At 42.9% G+C, this 14,815-nt stretch overlaps 1 protein-coding gene across 1 annotated transcript in view; it reads left to right on the forward strand.

Moving 5' to 3' along the window:
* LOC126419529 (uncharacterized) overlaps positions 1–14,815 on the forward strand; it is a 102,644-nt gene that overhangs the window by 32,396 nt on the left and 55,433 nt on the right. The window contains exon 3 of the mRNA XM_050086718.1: positions 3,955–4,165. Coding sequence (XP_049942675.1) covers positions 3,955–4,165 — 211 coding nt within the window. The remainder of the gene's footprint in view (positions 1–3,954; positions 4,166–14,815) is intronic.

Here is a 14,815-nt window from a genome sequence, read left to right on the forward strand (position 1 = left end):
ATTATGCTGCTCAAACCACTGTAAGACGATTCTGACCTTGTTACGCGGACAGTTATCCTGCTAGCAGCTGCCACAGCTCTCGTGGAAACCACCAAGCATGAAGTGATGCAGGTGCTCTGCAGTAATGTTCACCTAGTCCTCAGCTTTCATGGTGTCTTCAATTATTGCCTCAGGTCCCGTAGAATTCCAGGCGAATGTTCGCCATAGCATAATGGGTCTTCTTCTGGCTGACAGCGTATCTGGACACGGTAATCGACCTGGTGAAATGTGATTCCTCCTATCAGGCATCACGTTTACGGTGATTCGAGGTCCAATCTCGATGACCTCGTGCCCAGTGCAATAGTAATTGACGAAGGCATTGGGCCAGCATGAGTACACGTAGGAATCTTCTTCTGCGGAACCTCGTGTTCAACAGTGTGCTGTGAATACTTGTGCCTGCAGCAACGCTGTACTCTGTCGTCAGATCTGTTACACACCGAACCCAATCCTGCATTATAATGCAGACAAGCCTCCAACATCCACGGTCTGTGATGCTTGGACGCCCAACACATTTCCGCCGGAAGGTGCGTTTACACCTGTGCGCCTAGTCGCCGTGCGACTGTACTTGCCCCATGCGCAAGTAGAGGCACGCGTGTAGGTTGTATGCCTCTTCCTGAACATGTACGGGCGAGCGATTCCATTAACAGCGGTGTTCACAATGGACGCCTCTACTTCCGCCTGGGGCAAGCTACAGCCACTCGGCGACTAGCCGCAAGGCGCACAGTAAAAATACACCTTAATAGTGGTTTCACTGCATTCAACCGGTTGCTGTACATGCTCACGGCTGTAGCACACGAACAGCTGACCAGCTTCGCCATTTCAGAGATGCTCGTTCCCAAGCGCCGGGCCGTAGCAACCTGTCCTTTGTCAAAGTCGCTTGCATTAGTGGATTTTCCAATTTGCGGGCTTCATAGCCGCCCATTCGCATCTGCTCCGTTTATATAATCCTTCTGTCCTTTCCGCGTCAGGTGTCAGCAACTCCACCAGGCGGTCTCGAAACTTGTGTTGGGACCGGTCATAATGTTTGGGCTCATAATTGCATGGCATTGGTTCCCAGCCACTGCCTTGCAAGAATTAAAGTATGGTTCGCGAATGATTTAAAATTTTAAACTTTTTTATGTTAAACTAATAATCAATCGTAGCGTCGTTTGAGCAATCGAAACTGACAGCACAATCAAAAACAGCTTCGCTCTATAGCAGAAACACTCGTGAATCATCAAGTTGTCGGAGAAGTTCCAGAGGTGAAGGGGGGGGAAAAAAAAAAAAAAAAAATCTGTCGAACAACACGGTTGAAGTTCGAATTGAACTAATGTCAAGTGATATCGAGTTGCAACTTGTTTCAGAAATTAAAAAACTGCCATGTTTCGGTTTGCAGTGTGATAAACAATTCTAATTATTGCCAGTTCCTCGTGTTTCTCCGCTTTTCAGATGACGGCAACATAGGCAAGGCAGAATTATTGATTTCGCGTGAAATGAAAATGACATTAAAAGGAACGGACATCATGGAAAGAATAACGTTTTGGAGGGATGGTGACCCAGCGGTTAGGATCAAGCTCCAGTCTAGCGACGTCAGTAAACCTGAAGAATCCTTCGGCATTATTGACGCATTGTATCGTACTTCGCCAAGCGTTAGCTTCGAAGTCTGTTCTGAATGCCTTAATAATACAGTGTAAATGGACATAAATGCGGTAAATGTTATCAAAAGCAGCGCGTTAAATACATGACTATGTTAATAAGTAAATAATAAATAAATGAATAGAATTGTGCGCTAAAATGGACTTAGAGGAGAGGTTGAGTTGTTTGTAGGCGAGGAAAAAAAAAGTGAAAGACTTAGTAGTTTTCCGTCGACACCTCAGATGCATTTGGCTTATCTTGTGGATATTTTCACGTATTCGATTAAGTTGAACTTGCAGTTGCAAGGTTCCGCTAACGTTCAGAAGGCGTCGAAAATATGTTTACGTTTGAAGATAGATTTCATGTCTTAATTTACATACTTCAATTATGGGTAGTGACATCGAAAGCACTCGTTGATGGTAAAAAGCATGACTCGTTAAGGATAAACATAGAAGAAAAAATGAACAATGATCTGCAAATGTTGCCTGATGAATTCAACAGTATTTCCAGAATATAACAAAACAGGAGTTAAAGCTGATTAAAAACTGATTCGCAACCAATTTCAGCATTCATGCTGGGGAAGTTGCAGAAGAAATCCAGCAAGAGCTCAGTGAATTCGAAAAGACAGAAACTACAAGGACGCATTTGAATCTGATTCTTTGGAGCAGTTTTAGGTCTAAAAAAAAGCAGTTCCATACACTAAAATTCGAGAAATCGCCTTCCGACATCTTATACTTTTCTCGACAACTTATTTATACCAACATGAGTTTTCTGCTTTGCTGGCAATTAAAGGCAAGTGTAGGAATCGACTGAAGGTGAGTGGCGATAAGCGTGTAGCTTTGAGCAACAATATTGACCTCAGGAATACCGAACTTGTGCAGAAGATGCAAGCTCAGATATCACACAGTTTCAAACCGAATTTTATTTTCTATTGCAAATGTTGTGTTTTCTTTTATAGTAGTACTGTTAATGCTTGTTGCTTTTAATGAATACATTGAAGTGACAAGAGTCTTGGAGTAGCGATATACACACACACATACAGATGGCGGTAGTATTGCGTACACAAGGTACAGAAGGATAGCGCATTGGAGGAGCAGTCATTTTTATTCAGGTGCTTCATGTGAAAAGGTTTCCTATGTGATTATGATCACGCAACGAAAACTAGGACTTCGAACGCGAAATGGTAGTTGGAGCTAGATGCATGGGACATTGCATTTCGGGAATCGTTAGGGAGTTCAATATTCCAAAACACACAGTGTCAAGAGTGTGCCGAGAATATCATATTTGAGACATTACCTCTCACCACAGCCAACACAGTGGCCGACGGCGTTCTCTTAACGACAAAGAGCAGCTTACATACAGTTGTCAGTGCTGACAGACAAGCAACACTGCATGAAATAACGGCAGAAACCAATGTAGGACGTACTACGAACGTATGCGTTGGGACAGTGCAGCGGAATGTGCCGTAATGGGCTATGGCAGCAGAAGACCGATGCGAGTGCCTTTGTTAACAGGACGATATCGTCTACCGTGCCCCTGCTGGGGTTGTGATCATATCGGTTGATCCCTAGACGACTGGAATACCGTGGCCTGGTCAGATGAGACCCGATTTCAGTTGGTAAGAGCTGATAGTAGGGTTCGAGTGTGGCGCAGACCCCACGAAGCCATGGACCCAAGTTGTCAATAAGGCACTGTGCAAGATTGTGGTGGCTCCATTATGGTGTCGGCTGGTTTACATGGAATCGACTTATCCTCTGGTCCAACTGAACCGATCATTGACTGTAAATGGTTATGTTCGGCTATCTGTATACCATTTGAAGCCATTCATGAACTTCATGTTCCCAAACAACGATGGAATTTTCATGGATGGCAATGCAACATGTCACCAGACCACGATTTTTCGCGATTGGTTTGAAGAACACTACGGATGATTCGATCGAATGATTTGACCACCCGTATCGCCCGATACGGGACATAATTGAGAGGTCAGTTCGTGCACGGAATCCTGCACCAGCAACTCTTCTGCAGTTGTGGACGTCTTTAGAGGAAGTATGGTTCACTGTTTCTGCAGGGGACTTCCAACGACTTGTTGAGCCCATGCCACACTGAGTTGCCCCAGTATGCCGGGCAAAAGAAGGTCCGACACAATATTCGGAGGTATCCCATGACTTTCGACACCTCAGTGTTCATTGAAGGTTCTTCTGTGTAAGAGAGGTGCGCTCTTTCCCAGTGTTGTGCTCGTGTTTGGTGCCTAGTGACTGCCATCCAGGGTGTGTGCGAGACGAAGTGGTGTTGTTGCAGGCGGAGCTGGTGCACCTGCGCGCGGAGCTGGTGGAGGCGGTGGCGCGGCGCGGCTCGCTGGAGGAGGAGCTGCACGCGCTTCTGCTGCGGCTGCACGCCATCCAGCTCCAGAGGCTGCCCGGCGCCGCGCCGCTGGACGCCGACGCAGAGCGCATCCGCCGCCGCCTCGAGGAGGAGCTGCAGAGGTCGCCCTCCCGCCAGCAGCGCTCCAGTCAGTATCACTTGTTTCCTTTTGTAACTTGCCAACTAGTGACTTATGCAGGTAGTGTTTGACACTGCAAAACACCTGACCACATTGTTAGATAAGCTCACCAGACAAAATACGTTTCCTGTCAAAAGTGGAACACTCATTAGCGGAGGAGAAAACGAAATGATACTGTACAGTTTGAGAGGGTATGGGGTGTTGTTTCGGTGATTACAAAGTTGAGTCAGATTTACAAAGAACTTGGCAGTCTGAGCCCACTTAACACTATGAAGGAAGAACGTAGATACATGAACCATCGGTATAAAAGGTGTAAATTGTCGTAGCTGTGTTGGGAAAGTACCAGATCTTCAAGCGCTAGTAGAAAGCCCTGATACTCAAATCGTTATAGGCACTGAAAGCTGGCTAAAGCCGGAGATAAGCTCAGCCGAAATTTTTACGAAGAACCCATCGGTGTTCCGGAAGGATAGGCTAAACACGTTTGGCGGTGGCGTGTTTGTTACTGTTAGAAGTAGTTTACCGAATGGTTCAAATGGCTCTGAGCACTGTGGGACTTAACTTCTGAGGTCATCAGTCCCCTAGAACTTAGAACTACTTAAACCTAACGAACCTAAGGACAGCACACACATCCATGCCCGAGGCATGATTCGAACCTGCGACCGTAGCGGTCGCAGGATTCGAACCTGCGACCTTAGCGGTCGCGCGGTTTCAGACTGTAGCGCCTAGAACCGCTCGGCCACCTCGGCCGGCTAGTTTATCTTGTCGCGGAATTGAAGTAGATAGTTCCTGTGAGTTAGTATGGGCAGAGATCATTGTTGACAACCGGAATAAAATAATAATTGGATCCTCTTACCGACCTCCCAATTCAGATGATACAGTTGCTGAAAGGTTCAAAGAAAACTTGTTTGATTCAAACACATACTCGACTCATACGATTATAGTTGGTGGTGGCTTTAATTAACCTCGATATGTTGGCGAAAAGACATGTTTAATTCCGGAGGTATGCATAAAACATCATCCGAAATTGTGCTAAACGAATTATCCGAAAATTATTTCTAGCAGTTAGTTCATGAGCCCACGCGAATAGTAAACGGTTGTGAAGACACATTTGACCTCTTAGCAACAAATAATCCTGAGCTAATAACGGGCCTCAAAACGGATACAGGGATTAGTGAACACGGGGTTGTCGTAGCCAGACTGAATATTGTAAACCCCAGATCTTCCAAAAATAAACGAAAAATATACCTATTCAAAAAAGCAGATAAAAATTCACTTGACACCTACCTGAGAGACAATCTCCACTTCATCCAAATTAATAATGTAAGTGTAGACCAGATGTGGCTTGACTTTAAAGAAATAGTATCGGCAGCAATTGAGAGATTTATACCAAATAAATTAACAAACGACGGAGCTGATCCTCCTTGGTACAAAAAACGGGTCAGAACACTCTTGCAGAAACAACGAAAGAAACATGCCAAATTTAAACATACGCAAAATCCCCAAGATTGGCGATCTTTTCAGAAGATCGAAATTTACCGCGGACTTCAATGCTAGATGCTTGTAACAGTTTCTACAACGAAACTTTATCTCGAAACCTGGCAGAAAATCCAAAGAGATTCTGGTCGTATGTGAAATATTTTAGCGGCAAGAAACAATCAGTGCCTTCTCTGCGCCATAGCAATTGAGATACTATCGAAGACAGAGCTACCAAAGCAGAGTTACTAAAAACAGCCTTCCGAAATGCCTTCACAAAAGCAGACGAAGTAAATTTTTCAGAAATCGAATCAAGAACAGCTGCGAACATCAGTAACGTAGAAGTAAATATCCTCGGGGCCGGCCAATGTGTCCGTGCGGTTCTAGGCACTTCTGTCTGGAACCGCGTGACCGCTATAGTCGCAGGTTCGAATCCTGCCTCGGGCATTGATGTGTGTGATGTCCTTAGGTTAGTTAGGTTTTTAGTAGTTCTAAGTTCTAGGGGACTGATGACATTAGAAGTTAAGTCCCATAGTGCTCAGAGCCATTTGAACCATTTTTTGAAATATCCTCGGAGCAGTGAAGGAGCTTAAATCACTTAATAAAAGCAAGTCTTCTGGTCCAGACTGTATACCAGTTAGGTTCCTTTCAGAGTATGCTGATGCATTAGCTCCATACTTAACAATCATAACCAGCCGTTCGCTCGACGAAATATCCGTACCCAAAGACCGGAAATTTGCACAGGTCACACCAATATTCAAGAAAGGTTAGGAGTAATCCACTTAATTAGAGGCTCATATCAGTATATTGTGTTCGTACATTATGAATAACCTTGAAGAAAACGGTCTACTGACACACAGTCAACATGGGTTTACAAAACATCGTTCTTGTGAATCACAACTAGCTCTTTATTCGCATGAAGTATTGAGTGCTATGGACAAGGGCTTTCATATCTATTCCGCATTTCTGGATTTCCGGGAGACTTTTGACACTGTACCACACAAGCGGCTTGTAGTGAAATTGCGTGCTTACGGAATATCGTCTCAGTTATGTGACTGGATTTGTGATTTCCTGTCAGAGAGGTCACAGTTCGTAGTAACTGACGGAAAGTCGTGGAGTAAAACAGAAGTGATTTCTGACGTTCCCCAAGGTACTGTTATAGGCGCTTTGCTGTTCCTTATCTGCTTATAAAGGCACCAGAAGATCAGAACAAATTGCAAAACAGATTCAGAAAAGATATCTGAATTGTGCGAAAATTGGTAGTTGACCCTAAATAACGAAATGTGTGAGGTCATCCACGTGAGTGCTATAAGGAATTCGTTAAACTTCGGTTACATGATAAATCAGTCAAATCTAAAGGCTGTAAATCCAACGAAATACCTAGAAATTGCAATTAAAAACAACTAAAATTGGAAAGAACACACAGAAAATGTTGTGGGGAAGACTGCTTTTTATTGACAGGACACCTAGAAAATGTAACAGATCTACTAAGGAGACTACCCACACTACACTTGTCCGTCCTCTTTTAGAATACTGCTGCGCGGTGTGGGATCCTTACCAGATGGGACTGACGGAGTACATCGAAAAAGTTCAAAGAAGGGTAGCACGTTTTGTATTATCGCGAAATGTGGGAGAGAGTGTCACTGAAATAGTACAGGATTTGGGCTGGAAATCATTAACAGAAAGGCGTTTTTCGTTGCGATGGAATCTTCTCACGAAATTCCAATCGCCAACTTTCTCTTCCGAATGCGAAAATATTTTGTTGACGCCGACCTACATTGGGAGAAACGATCACCACGATAAAAAAAGGGGAAATAAGAGCTCGTAAGGAAAGATATAGGTGTTCGTTCTTTCCGCGCTCTGTACGAGATTGTAATAATAGAGAATTGTGAAGGTGGTTCGATGAACCCCTCTGCCACGCACTTAAATGTGATTTGCAGAGTATCCATGTAGATGTAGATAACGCTGTTGTATCCTCTTCTGAGGCATATTATCACACAAATGTTGTAACTGGTCCTTGATATCCTAGATACTTGTCCTGGGATGCAGATGACATCGGAACTGGTCATATACATGTTCCAGTGGGGCAGATCTGGGCACCTTTCTGGCCGCAGGATTCCTCAACATCTTGCAAACAATTCATAGAGAAATGAACCATCAACATCGTTCTGTTGAAAAATGTCACCACGATATTGTCGCCTAAGAGGTAACACATCAGGGTGCAGGTTGTCTGTGATGTACTGTTAGACCTTCAGAGTTCCATCAGTCAGTAATAGGCGTGAGTTGAAGTCATACCCGATGACTCCCCACACCATGACGCCAGGAATAACACCTCTGTGCCTCTGTAAAACATTGGAAAAATGGGACAGCTGCCAAGGTTGCCGCCATACTCACCACCAGTTGTCATAAGGAGTGGTGCAGAATCCTGATCCATCACTGAATGCAAAGTGACGCCATTCTTCAGCAGTCCATGAATCCCATTCATAGCACAACTCCAGATGCAGCCTATTTTGCTGCGGTGTTAATGCCAGCCTACACACGTGACAGAACAGTGATTCCCTGGTCTGACTGTGTGGAATGATGCGAACAGTTACAAAGAGTTCATAGCTTATTCTCGGATGGCAAGCATAGATGTGAAAGGGTTACAATGTGCTTGGTTCACAGTAGGGTCGTCCTCCATGGTAGTGGTCACATATTGTGTGCCAGAGCCTTGACGATGAGTATGTCTGCCCTCTTATTTACACACAGTCCAAAATCGCGCCACTGTCGCATCTGAAAGCCGCACAGATATTCCACGACTTGACCAGTCAGCCAAATACAGACACTCACTGAAGCCCCTTTCAAACTCCAGAAGGTGCTGATAATGTTGTCTCACATGACTACACAGCATCTCCGTGTCCTTCAGTGATCACTCAACATCTGACTCTGTTCACACCACCTTGTACAGCCTAACAGACCTGGTAAAAACACTAAACATGAATGGCAATAACGCAATTTCCTGACCATTCTACCTATTACAGAGAATTGCATCTCTTATATGTAGTTTACATACCCACCAATAGTATGCTCATGTACAAAGTTACATTTAGAGCTAATCGTTTCTTGGTGCTTCATGTTTTTAGTCAGGTGGTGTATGAGTCACCACTTTGAAAAAGCACACTGATTGCTGTTGAGAGCTGTAGATGATGCAGGCCTTGTACCAGGTACACCGCTGGTGTAAGTCATGGCAGTCCAGTAGTATGTGCCAAGCGGCTGTATGGAATCAGTGTAATAAAGTGGGATCAGCGTTGAGATTTGGTAGATTGGCGAAAAGAAGCTATCATGTTCTGGCAGGTTTCTCAGCATGATTGGTTAATTGTGGTCTTCTGGTTATTAGGCTGATCTGTTTTTTCCATTTTATGCTCGGTGTTTTGATAACTGAACCAATGATCTTCTCTGGGTGCTAGTGGTTATGTACGTAGTGTCTGGATTCCACCAGTCAGAAGAACACATCAGGGTCGCTCATTGAAATGTTGTGTGTAAAATGGAAACAACTACTCTGCTGAATAGCTGAAATGTCATGTGGCTAGGGCCTCCCATCAGGTAGACCGGTCACCTGGTGCATGTTTTTTGAGTTCATGCCACTTTGGCGACTTGCAAGTCGATGGGGATGATGATGATGATGATGATGATGATGATGATGATGATGATGATGATGATGATAAAGACAGCACAACACTCAGTGCCTGAGCGGAGAAAATTTCAGAACCTGGACCCCTTAGCATGGCATTCTGTCGCACTGGCCATTCTGCTATCGAGGCGGATTGCTGAAAAGCTGGCAGACCAACAGTAAAAAAATAAATAAATAAATAAAATAAAATAAATGTACCAACACAGTGTGTCCACACCACAAGGTGTGGTGTACCACAACATATGTGGTCACAGGAAGATCCTAACCAACATAAACCTGACCCAAGTCTCACGCCTTGCCAATGACAGTTGAGTTAAAAGTTGACAAGAATTTTTGCTGTTAGTCAGTGCAGGTTCATCTGGACGAGTTTCTGAGGGAACATTTCGACGTGAACTGCATGCAGTCGAAATTTGGTGTCGACTCTCATGCAAAAGACCACTGCTTGCAGTGGCACCTAAATCAGCACATCTTGAAAGGGCAAAACAACACAGAAACTGGACAGTAGCTGACTGGAGGCAGTGTTAACTAACATTTCTTGATTTAACCGTATTTCAAATGCTACAAGGCATTGAGGGCACAGATGAAACAATGAAACATTTAATCTGTGTTGTATCTAGCGTGCAGTTGAGGCTAGATATGGTTGTGTCATGTTTCGGGATGGGGGGGGGGGGTGTTGTATCTTGGCTTGGACCCACTGATGCTGATTACTGTGAATATGAAGCAAGCTGTTTATTTCAATATTCTTACTTCTACATCTTCATGACAAGATGAGAAAGATTGTGCTGACAGAGCTGCATGCATACATTCTTGGTTTCATGAACACTCAGGCAGCCTTTCACACTTCAACTGGCACACTCAATCACCCAATATTAGTTACAGACATTTACTGTAATATTACTGGGACCATGGATGCAATGTAGTAATCATCATCCCCACAGTTTAGTAGCAGTGGCTTCAGCTGGATGTGGCATATCTGAAGAAAAAATGCCATTATCATGACTGGAAGATAGTGTTACGAGGTAATACTCTGATGTCTCCTAGTGTTAATAAATTTTTTGTTTGGAAAGTATATAATGCATGAGGGTGAAAAATCTATAAATTGTGAATCATTGATTTTCTCTAATTCTCGGTGCTTCCATGGCCTCACACAAAGTCTGTTTCATGACCTCATGCAGAATCCACATACTTCCACCTTGTGAGTCACGTTACATGTCTATTTGCTCTTACGATTAACTCAGAAATGTTTGTTGTGAGACCTAGATTAGTCTTGCTCTAGCACAGGTACACTGGTGGTGTTACACTCTCGGAAGTAGATCCTACTTATGTATTAGATACGTTATTACTAAGTTTCGTTAAATGAAACTTCAAGATATTCAAATCTGTTAACAGCCATTAACGTTGTTTTCTTAATCACGCTTTAGCTAAGTAGTTTTTATTTGAAAAATGGTGTACAGTCGCAGCTTCCGCACTGTTGTGCTCTGATTGTCGCGCTGTTAATACGTGGTATGCAAATGACTGAGGCTGCTTCATGTCCTGCAGTGAAACACGCGTGTGGAACATGGTTAAAAAGCGGAACATGGTTAAAAAGCGTGGAGAAATAGGTAGTTCTTAATATTTTTCATAAATTTACTGAGGTAACCGGCTTCGAAGTTTTCCGTTGTTCGCTGGTTCAAGTCTCCCCTGAGTCTTTTTTTTTCTTATTCAATTTGAAATATGCAAGTCTTGTAATTGTAAAATTCATCATCATTTCTATGAAAAATGCACGTCTTCTTGTTTCTAATTACATACTGCACGTGAAATTCCTGTTTGTATAAATTATTTATTATCGATATTGTATGAAAGACATTTAATAAAAGCTGCTTAAGTTACGAAAACAAGTTTAATTTTTTAAGGCAAAAATGAAAAACCAAGTACTCTTCATTGCGCCACAGAAACATGTCGTAGAAACATGAAAAACTATCATTTTCACAGCATCGAGCACACCAAACGAATGCTGCATTTTTACACTTTCCACTGTACGATTACAATATGAACCAAACAGAACTGATCAGGAGCCAATTTAAGGGGTTTGGCCCGAGAAGTAACAAGACCGTTTAGCTGCCAGAATACTGGAACTAACGCACACAGCTTTTTCAAAAGAAAATGCGGCGCTTGGTTGGCTTCGTGGTTTTGTTGTTATCAACGTAGCAGACGACAGTTCCAGAACTGCAATGTAGTTCTCGGATTCGGATAAGGAAGGAGCTAAGAGATTAACAGACGATTGACTGTAATAAATACCTTCAGTGGCTTCAGTATTCAACAGTAAGGTGAAATTCTTCCAGTATGTTTTTGCATCACACTTGGCTTGCTGAGAAAAATTATCCTGTGTTTAAGTTAGGAATTTTCATTACTCTTGTTTTTAATTAGAATGCTATGTGAGGTGAGAACGAGAGCATTTTATGCTTTCCGTCTGGTCACCTAAGAAGCGTGCGGTAGTGCTGAAGTTTTGCCGAGTATTATTTCACTATCTGTAAAACTTAAATGACATTCGAAGCTATATTGTTTCTTTGCTGGCTAGTTGGACCGCCGGCTGGCCAGTGCTGTCCTAGTTTAATGCGCCGCTAAAGCTGAGCATTATCGCTCAGTTTATGTCCATGTAACACAGCACACAACGATCCTTATGGTCGTACGTGGCTGTAAAGAGCTTGGCTTTCACTCCACGTGAAAAGAAATCCAATGAAATTCAAGCAGACATGTAAGAGTACATGGCTTAATGTATACATCAGGTTTATTCTTATGATGAACAGAGTATAATATTCTGTAGGTATCTAATTACATTCAGAAGGATTTAGAGATGCCACCATTGGATTAGAAAAAGTACAGCCTTAACAATAAATACACCGCCCCCAGTTGGTTCCTAGCAACTTTAATAATCTCCACAAAGTGAAATTTCACACCTAAAGTTTGGTTAGATTTCAGCACGTTCAAGAGTCAGTCACAATTTTATTACGACAGTAAAATTCATATATATGAGAAGTGATGTACACTAAAAGTCACAGATGGTTAGTGTGACATACCTTTTACCAGATGTCACTGTAAATGAAATAGCTGTACGCCTTAAGAAGAGCTCTGAACTGCATTCATGATCCAGGTTTTTCTGCTTGATAGAGACAATGTTATTGCACGTCTAGTTGAGTATGAAAAATAAAATAAATAAACAATAAATATTGAGGAGCTATCTTGCTGAATGACCGAGCAACTGATATCAACACCTAATGTGCATTAGTTAGATTTTGGTTAAAGATACACACATTCACCCAACAGCTACACAGACATGCATTGAGGTGAGGTGACCTGAGGCTCCACACAAGCACTCGCAAGTCTGTGGAGCTTTCTTCAAACAATGGAGTAGTCTTGCTCAAGTTACAAGACACGCACAATTTGTTGCAGATGAACAAAGGGTTCATGTGATCAGAATTTAGGTTGCTGTGTCCTGATGGTGGAAATATCAAGGCTGTGATTTTATCCGATATAAACCTCACCGACATATACACTGAAAAGTCAAAGAAACTGGTACACCCACCTAATGTCGTGTAAGACCCCCATGAGCACGCAGAAGTGCCTCAACATGATGTGACATGGACTCAACTAATATCTGAGTGGTGCTGGGGCGAATTTGTGCCAAGAATCCTGTTAGGCTGTCCATGAATCCATCAGAGTACAAGGGGATGGAGATCTCTTTTGAACAGCATGTTGCAAGGCATCCCAGATATGTTCAGTAATGTTAGTGTCTGGGGAGTTTAGTGGCCAGCTGAAGTGTTTAAACTCAGAAGAGTGTTCCTGGAGTCACTCTGTTGCAATTCTGGACGTGTGGGGTGTCGCATTGTCCTGCTGGATTTGCCCAGTGGATACAGGTGATCAGACAGGATGCTTACATTTATGTCACCTGTCAGAGGCATTTCTAGATGTGTCAGGGGTCCCATATCACTCCAACATGCCATACCATTACAGAGCCCCACCAACTTGAACAGTCCCCTGCTGAAATGCAGTGTCCATGGGTTCATGAGGCTGTCTCCATACCCATACACATCCATCTGCTCGATACAATTTGAAACAAGACTCGTCCAACCACGCAACATGTTTCCAGTTGTCAACAATCCAATGTCAGTGTTGATGGGCCCAGGTAAGGTGTAAAGCTTTGTGTCATGCAGTCATCAGTCGTACATGAGTGGCCTTCGGCTCTGAAAGCCCATATGGATGATGATTCATTGAATGGTTTGCACTCTGACCCTTCTTGATGGCCCGACATTGAAATCTGCAGCAATTTGTGGAAGGGTTGGTGCACTTGTGTTGTGTGGCATATTCTCTTGGATCATCATTGGTTCCGCTCTTGCAGGATTTTTTACTGGCTGTAGCAATGTCAGAGATTTGATGTTTTACCATATTCCTGGTATTCACGGTACACTTGTGAAATGGTCATATGGGAAAATCCCCATTTCATCGCTACCTCAGAGATGCTGTGTCGCATCACTTGTGCGCCAACTATTACATCACATTCAAACTCACTTAGATCTTGATAACCTGCCATTTATTTCACAGGTATACATGTATACTGAATTAAAGATAGTTGCTGAGATAGAGAGCAAACACTCTTGTCACCATTGTGAATGTAACAGTTTGGCATCTCTTTTGACTGAGACTTACCAGAACTTCAACTGGCGATCTAACAACTGCTCCAGACAGTTGTCTTACATAGGCATTGCCAACCACAGTGTCGTATTCTGCTTGTTTACATTTCCCTGTATTTGATTACGCATGCCTATACCACTTTCTTTGGTGCTTTGATGTAGATTACCTCCACTACCTGCTGTTAGCAAGTGATAGGTGTCATGTCAAGCAGTTTTTTATTTACCCGTACACTGCCATTGGCAGCTCACAACCGGTCAACCTTTATTCTATCATCATGGCTCTTTACTAAATGTCATTGACTAATATTGAAATGGCCAGGTATTTACTGCACTGTGGCCCATTTATCCTCCATTAAAATTCATGACGGTCGGTGCATGCCCTTTCATTAATATGTTTTAGCCCTGGAACAAAAAGTCCAATGCATGAATGATCATGTAACATGCAAGATAATCTGACAATTATAAAATACTCTCTCAATTCATATCCTGCCCTGAGCTGTCATTCTGATGGCCAGTTGAAGTTCTGGTAAGATTCCAGCACAAGAGATGCCAAACTATTAAATTCACAATGATGAAATGAGTGTTTGTTCTCTAACTCAGCAACTATCTCTAATTCAGCATATAGGTATATCTGAGAAATAAATGTTGCCTCATAATCATCCTGCTTAGCAGCTTTTCCATGCCTTTAAGGTTGCTGATGCCATTCAGGATAAAAGCAAAACAAACTTCCTGATACCCTACAGAAAAAAATACAGTCTATGGACTGTAACCATTTTTACGCTGTCCATGTGACCTTATTATCACCTGCTAACTTGACCAAGCAGACATTCTTTCAAAGAGCCAAACAAG

Source organism: Schistocerca serialis, chromosome 9, assembly GCF_023864345.2.
Source record: "Schistocerca serialis cubense isolate TAMUIC-IGC-003099 chromosome 9, iqSchSeri2.2, whole genome shotgun sequence".
Classification (NCBI taxonomy): Eukaryota; Metazoa; Arthropoda; class Insecta; order Orthoptera; family Acrididae; genus Schistocerca; species Schistocerca serialis.